The 8320-nt window shown below is 45.3% G+C and overlaps 1 protein-coding gene across 1 annotated transcript; it reads left to right on the top strand.

Moving 5' to 3' along the window:
- Window positions 1-4444: 4444 nt before the first annotated feature.
- Window positions 4445-6181, top strand: LOC311105414 (P2Y purinoceptor 12-like; the record flags this gene model as incomplete). Its single annotated transcript, XM_084147564.1, has 3 exons — window positions 4445-4531; window positions 4902-5166; window positions 5345-6181. The coding sequence occupies exons 2-3, from the start codon at window positions 4915-4917 to the stop codon at window positions 6179-6181; spliced, it is 1089 nt and encodes a 362-aa protein (XP_084003690.1). The 5' UTR covers window positions 4445-4531; window positions 4902-4914.
- Window positions 6182-8320: the final 2139 nt, after the last annotated feature.

Here is an 8320-nt window from a genome sequence, read left to right as displayed (position 1 = left end):
ATTATCATTCACAATTGACTGTGATGATGCAATGGCCTATTTTGAAATGAGGGATGCCTAACTTGGTGTTTGAGGTTATTAAAATTAGATTTTTTTTGTCTTGAGACATTGTGTGGGTATAGGCAGACGTGGCAATTGGAGGATGCACTTCATGCATATTCTATAATGATATTCAATAGGCTACATCTGTCTGTACGAACTTTGAGGGGGGTTGAGGGGGTGCTGCAAAATGTTTTTAAATCATCCTTTTGTCATGCATTTGGGTTTTTTATATGTGGTCACCCTAGGGTAGAGGCCTGTAAAGCAGAGGGTCCCAGCTACATCTTTCTCTGAGCCAGAAGACGGTGGGAGAACTGGGAGGTTTCTTACTCTGTGTCTGTGAGGAGGGTGAAGTCACTCAAATAGGAACAGGCTCATCATTCCTAAACAGGACCTTGTTTCAGGGACACTAAAACCCAACACACCTCAGGGACTGAGCAGCCTGTGAGTTCAACACCAGCACAAACCTGCAGAGAGACTACACTGGGCTATGGGAAAGTATGTTATCAGTGATGCATCTGCCAAAGTGCTCTCACACATATCAGAATATACTGGAGGCAAAGTGCTCTCACACATATCAAAATATACTGGAGGCAAAGTGCTCTCACACATATCAAAATATACTGGAGGCAAAGTGCTCTCACACAAATCAAAATATACTGGAGGCAAAGTGTTCTCACACATATCAAAATATGCTGGAGACAAAGTGCTCTCACACATATCAGAATATACAGGAGGCAAAGTGCTCTCACACATATCAAAATATACTGGAGGCAAAGTGCTCTCACACATATCAGAATATACAGGAGGCAAAGTGCTCTCACACATATCAAAATATACTGGAGGCAAAGTGCTCTCACACATATCAGAATATACAGGAGGCAAAGTGCTCTCACACATATCAAAACATACTGGAGGCAAAGTGCTCTCACACATATCAAAATATACTGGAGGCAAAGTGTTCTCACACATATAAAAAATTATAGGAGACAAAGTGCTCTCAAACATATCAAAATATGCTGGAGACAAAGTGCTCTCACACATATCAGAATATACAGGAGACAAAGTGCTCTCACACATATCAAAATATACTGGCGACAAAGTGCTCTCACACATATCAAAATATACTGGAGACAAAGTGCTCTCACACATATCAAAATATACTGGAGGCAAAGTGCTCTCACACATATCAAAATATACTGGCGACAAAGTGCTCTCACATATATCAAAATATACTGGAGACAAAGTGCTCTCACACATATCAGAATATACAGGAGACAAAGTGCTCTCACACATATCAAAATATACTGGAGGCAAAGTGTTCTCACACATATAAAAAATTATAGGAGACAAAGTGCTCTCACACATATCAAAATATGCTGGAGACAAAGTGCTCTCACACATATCAAAATATACTGGCGACAAAGTGCTCTCACACATATCAAAATATACTGGAGACAAAGTGCTCTCACACATATCAGAATATACATGAGACAAAGTGCTCTCACACATATCAAAATATACTGGAGGCAAAGTGCTCTCACACATATCAAAATATACTGGAGGCAAAGTGCTCTCACACATATCAAAATATACTGGAGGCAAAGTGCTCTCACACATATCAAAATATACTGGAGGCAAAGTGCTCTCACACATATCAAAATATACTGGAGGCAAAGTGCTCTCACACATATCAAAATATACTGGAGACAAAGAGTTCTCACACAGAATATACTGGAGGCAAAGTGCTCTCACACAGAATTTACTGGAGGCAAAGTGCTCTCACACAGAATATACACAACGTCCCGTTCCATCACATGCCTAATGTTATTTTACTGTCGTCTCTGGGTAAAGTTGACGATAAGTACAGCTCTAAAAGCTATAGGCTACCATTTCAGTCTTAGGGGAGTGAAGACGGTCAGGGAAAAGGGGTTTTGGTGTGTGTGTGTGTGTGTGTGTGTGTGTGTGTGTGTGTGTGTGTGTGTGTGTGTGTGTACTGCATTCGAACATGGAGATTAATTTCGAATAAAAATGACAAAAGTGTATTTTCAAACAAACCAAGACTGAATGTGTAATATCCTAGGCTCCACAGCGAGTAACAAACCAGCCTTTCATTAGGATTAAAACCACACAGAGTATTTTAATAAATGGAACGTGTCCAAATACACCATTTACTGTCCTAAAGGAGATGATGTCATGTCTGGGAGCCCTAACATTATGACCAGGAGGGAAGTACAGGTATGACCAGGGGGGAGTACTGTTATGACCAGGGGAGAAGTACAGTTATGACCAGGGGAGAAGTACTGTTATGACCAGGGGAGAAGTACTGTTATGACCAGGGGAGAAGTACTGTTATGACCAGGGGAGAAGTACAGGTATGACCAGGGGGGAGTACTGTTATGACCAGGGGAGAAGTACTGTTATGACCAGGGGAGAAGTACTGTTATGACCAGGGGAGAAGTACTGTTATGACCAGAGGAGAAGTACAGTTATGACCAGGGGAGAAGTACTGTTATGACCAGGGGAGAAGTACAGGTATGACCAGGGGGGAGTAACTGTTATGACCAGGGGAGAAGTACTGTTATGACCAGGAGGGAGGTACAGTTATGACCAGGGGAGAAGTACTGTTATGACCAGGGGAGAAGTACAGTTATGACCAGGAGGGAAGTACAGTTATGACCAGGGGGGAGTACTGTTATGACCAGGGGGGAGTACTGTTATGACCAGGGGAGAAGTACTGTTATGACCAGGAGGGAAGTACAGTTATGACCAGGGGAGAAGTAGTGTTATGACCAGTAGGGAAGTACAGTTATGTAACTGGCCCAAGACATTACCAGAGAGACATTAGCATGAACTTGTTTCGCTATTGTAATTAGTGGATTGGAGTGATATGTGAACATTTGAGACTGGAATAATGTCATGTGGAGTAGTGATGTCATAAAGAAACAGAAGCAGACATTCCAGGGTCATGAGGTCATAATAGGGTCTCATTGGTAGGATGTCACAGCGCTCTTTAGATCACACATTATGAACATTCCCAGGTCATAAGATCATCACAGTAGGGTGCATCATTATTTTCATGGTCTGGGCCAATCTGTGATGTCGTACAGCCGCAGGGTGAAGAGGACATACAGATTGTGAGGACAGTGGGACAGTGAGGTTTCCTTAAAGGTCTCATAAGACATCAGTTTGTCATGTGATTTTTATCCTTGATCCGGGCCAGCCAATGATAAGGGGTGCAGTTCTGTGCTTAAAATGGAAATAACTTGTTGAATAAACAAATAAAATAAAAATTAATGAAATACGGTAACCAAAACCACCCATTGTATTCGGCATAGTAAAACACACACACACACCTGCATATGCCCAGCATGGAAACACAAATATGGTGACCTACAGTAGACTAAATACTGTATCACACAGCATTGTCCATGACTAAAGAGATATATTGTATACAGACAGCATTGTCCATGACTGAAGAGATATATTGTATACAGACAGCATTGTCCATGACTGAAGAGATATATTGTATACAGACAGCATTGTCCATGACTGAAGATATATATTGTATACAGACAGCATTGTCCATGACTGAAGAGATATATTGTATACAGACAGCATTGTCCATGACTGAAGAGATATATTGTATACAGACAGCATTGTCCATGACTGAAGATATATATTGTATACAGACAGCATTGTCCATGACTGAAGAGATATATTGTATACAGACAGCATTGTCCATGACTGAAGAGATATATTGTATACAGACAGCATTGTCCATGACTGAAGAGATATATTGTATACAGACAGCATTGTCCATGACTGAAGATATATATTGTATACAGACAGCATTGTCCATGACTGAAGAGATATATTGTATACAGACAGCATTGTCCATGACTGAAGAGATATATTGTATACAGACAGCATTGTCCATGACTGAAGAGATATATTGTATACAGACAGCATTGTCCATGACTAAAGAGATATATTGTATACAGACAGCATTGTCCATGACTGAAGAGATATATTGTATACAGACAGCATTGTCCATGACTAAAGAGATATATTGTATACAGACAGCATTGTCCATGACTGAAGAGATATATTGTATACAGACAGCATTGTCCATGACTAAAGAGATATATTGTATACAGACAGCATTGTCCATGACTAAACAGATATACTGTACTAGCACACACACATCAGATGATGGTCAGATTGCGCAACAGGAGAACATGCATGAGAGGATGTTGCCGTGGCGCTGTCGTATCCACGACAGGAAACAAAAAGCAGTACTAGTCAGTTCAGACTGACAGATATTTAACGAGCGAGCGAGAGAGAGAGAGGGATTTTCATTCACTTCACTGTCTTGAAGAACCCACACGGCTGCACCCCAAGCACACTATCTAATGATTCCAATCTGCTGAGAGAGAAGAAGCCACGGTCCTCCAGGAGCCTCCATCAGGACCAGTCTACTCTCAATCAGGTGGGTTCACTCAGACACATGAGACAGAATTACTCAGCATTAGTGAACATCTGTCAACAGGACATTAACAAAATGGTGAACATGTACGACAGGGAATAAGATATTAAACCTCTTATGTAATTTTGAAAGTTTCACATTTAAGCTTTGTTAATTGTAATGGCTTCATGGCTGTACATGGTTAAAGTTAATATACAGGTGCATTTTGTAAGTGTATTACATTTTTGATTAAATTAAAACAGCGTTTCTTTATGGGAGGGCAGTTCTACTGTCTCTAAGCCAGTCATCATGACAGTAAGCTGACTGTAGTAATGGATGAAATAAGGAAGAATACAGCAATGTACAATTTTCATTTTGTTTTTGCTCTACACAGCACAACCCTTGACATGGACAACACAACAGAATTTGCCCTGACCCCTGTCAATCACAACCTCACCAACAGCAGCTGTTCCCGTGACAACGTGCTGAAGACGGTGGTGTTCCCTGTTCTGTACTCCATCCTCTTCCTGTTGGGCCTGTCCCTCAACGGCCTGGCAGTGTGGGTGTTCTTCAGCATCCCCAGCCGCTCCCACTTCATCATCTATCTCAAGAACATTGTAGTGGCCGACGTCCTCATGACCCTCACCTTCCCCTTCAAGGTGCAGTTATAATGATAATAATGATAATATTCATACAATTTATAACGATAACAATGGAAAGTATTGATAAGTTCTAACGATGATAATTATAATATTGATACAACTTTTTAAAAAACTACTTTTAGAAAATGCAATAAAATCACTGCGTTTGCTAAATAAAGATGTGTTTTTCCTTCAGGTGCTGTCTGACTCCAACATGGCGTCTGTGGGTATGCGTGTCTTCGTCTGTCGCGTCTCCTCGGTGCTCTTCTATCTCACCATGTACATCAGCATCCTCTTCTTCGGCCTCATCAGCATCGACCGCTGCAGGAAGACCCTCCAGCCCTTCAAGGGGACCAACGCGGCCCGTCTGGCCCACAGGAAGCTGCTCTCTGGGGCTGTCTGGGGCTCCCTGCTGGCCCTCTCCCTGCCCAACATGGCCCTGACCAGCCGCAGCCCCACCTCGGACAACTTCAAGTGCGGTGATCTTAAGACGGCGGCTGGGCTCCGCTGGCATGAGGTTGTCAACCATGTGTGTCAGGTCATCTTCTGGGGCAACCTGGTGACGGTGACGATGTGTTACGCCCTCATCACCAAAGAGCTGTATAGTTCATACGCCCGCAGCAAGGCTTGCCGTGCTGGTGGAGCCAAACGCAGAGCTGGTACTGACGGGGGTACTGTTAAAGGGCAGCGCCAGCCCCGGAGGAAGAGTGTGAGTTCAAATGTCTTCCTGGTGCTGGCTGTGTTCTTTGTGTGCTTCGCTCCGTTCCACTTCGCCCGCGTGCCGTACACCATGAGCCAGACCAGAGGACACCTGTTTGACTGCAACCTCAAGCTGTTCTTCTTCCAGCTGAAGGAGAGTACCCTCTGGCTGTCCTCCCTCAACGCCCTCCTGGACCCTCTCATCTACTTCTTCCTCTGTAAGTCCTTCAGGACCACCCTGTTCAAGACCCTCCGTCTCCCACCTGGGACCTATAGCTGGCTCACTGGGAGTGGGTCCGGCCCCAACACAGCGGAGGATCAGACCCCAACATAGGAGACTCCACTGGGAGACTCCTGTGCCTGAATATAGGTAACTAAAACTCTATGTTCTATCTGTATTGAGCTGATGAATGTTTCACAGAGGATCATACTGCCCTCTCCTGGAAGGTTGACTGAACTGAACTGTGTGTTGATTAAACTGTCTGGGCAATGAGAACATTCAATGGGACCTTCCAATGGGAAAAATCAGTGGGACCTTCCAATGGGAACAATCAGTGGGACCTTCCAATGGGAACAATCAGTGGGACCTTCCAATGGGGACAATCTGTGGGACCTTCCAATGGGAACAATCTGTGGGACCACTGCGCCACTCGGGAGACACCCTCTAAACATCATCATAACCTCATGCCAAGGAAAGCACCTCAGGTCTCTCAGTCTCTCTCATAACAGCTTAGTTCCCTACAGTGTAATTCTGCTTTGACCACATTGTTTTACCTTTAGGAACTGAAATAGGAGACATGTATTTCCCCTGTAATTATGTGTAACAATGGCACAGCGTTTACGCCTAAAATGTACAGGATAGCGTCAGCAGAACGTTCTATACTGCATAAAGTTGTCAAATCTAAATGTTTCTTTCTCTCCCATTCATTTATCCATGTATATAACCATTCTTCAACACACCAATATCAAATCAAAATCAAATTTGATTTGTCACATGCGCTGAATACAACACCTTACCGTGAAATGCTTACAATGTGATACTAAGGGATAAATCCCCTGATTTAGATGATGCATTGAAAGCTTGCCATTCCATATGTTAGACAGACAGTATACAACCTATTAACAGTTGGTCTATGGGGAGGTGAGAGGCTGGATCCAATTGCTGCAGGGGCGGATTGGCCATCTGGCAATTCTGGGAAATGCCAGATGGGGCGGACTATTTTTTTTGTTGGGTAGGGCTGGTAGAAATTGACACACACACAAAAAAAAATTATATTGTGGCACACCGCCACGGACAAGCCACCAGGGGGATACTCGTCGAGGCCAGGTGACAGACGGCGTCTACATCACGTGGGGTGCCTCCTTCTGCTGGACGTGCCAGGTCTCGACGGGTCCTCCGGCCAGGACTAATTGGGGCTGATTGAGGCTGGTGAGTAATCAAGGGGCTGATTGCTCATCAGCCGTACGGTGCCCATAAAGCTGCCAGGAGGGCAGCACATGGGAGGGTTGGAGATAGTGAGATGTTGCTACCGGACAGACGTCCTCACGGTCTGCTAGAACAGAAGGGCTAGGAGGAGACAGCATTCCCAGAACAGCTAGGCTAGGAGGAGACAGCGTTCCCAGAAGGGCTAGGCTAGGAGGAGACAGCGTTCCCAGAACAGCTAGGCTAGGAGGAGACAGCGTTCCCAGAAGGCGGTGTCACGGTCTGCTAGAACAGAAGGGCTAGGCTAGGAGGAGACAGCGTTCCCAAAACAGCTAGGCTAGGAGGAGACAGCGTTCCCAGAAGGCGGTGTCACGGTCTGCTAGAACAGAAAGGCTAGGAGGAGACAGCGTTCCCAGAAAGGCTAGGAGGAGACAGCGTTCCCAGAAGGCGGTGTCACGGTCTGCTAAAACAGAATGGCTAGACTAGGAGGAGACAGCGTTCCCAGAAGGCGGTGTCACGGTCTGCTAGAACAGAAAGGCTAGGAGGAGACAGCGTTCCCAGAACAGCTAGACTAGGAGGAGACAGCGTTCCCAGAAGGGCTAGGCTAGGAGGAGACAGCGTTCCCAGAACGGCTAGGCTAGGAGGAGACAGCGTTCCCAGAAGGGCTAGGCTAGGAGGAGACAGCGTTCCCAGAAAGGCTAGGAGGAGACAGCGTTCCCAGAAGGGCTAGGCTAGGAGGAGACAGCGTTCCCAGAAAGGCTAGGAGGAGACAGCGTTCCCAGAAAGGCTAGGAGGAGACAGCGTTCCCAGAAGGCGGTGTCACGGTCTGCTAGAACAGAAAGGCTAGGAGGAGACAGCGTTCCCAGAACAGCTAGGCTAGGAGGAGACAGCGTTCCCAGAAGGCGGTGTCACGGTCTGCTAGAACAGAAGGACTAGGCTAGGAGGAGACAGCGTTCCCAGAACGGCTAGGCTAGGAGGAAACAGCGTTCCCAGAAGGCGGTGTCACGGTCTGCTAGAACAGAAGGCCTAGGCTAGGAGGAGACAGCGTTC

This window comes from Coregonus lavaretus, assembly GCF_964263955.1.
Source record: "Coregonus lavaretus genome assembly, chromosome: 30".
NCBI lineage: Eukaryota > Metazoa > Chordata > Actinopteri > Salmoniformes > Salmonidae > Coregonus > Coregonus lavaretus.
This window is presented reverse-complemented; position numbering and strand designations above follow the sequence as displayed.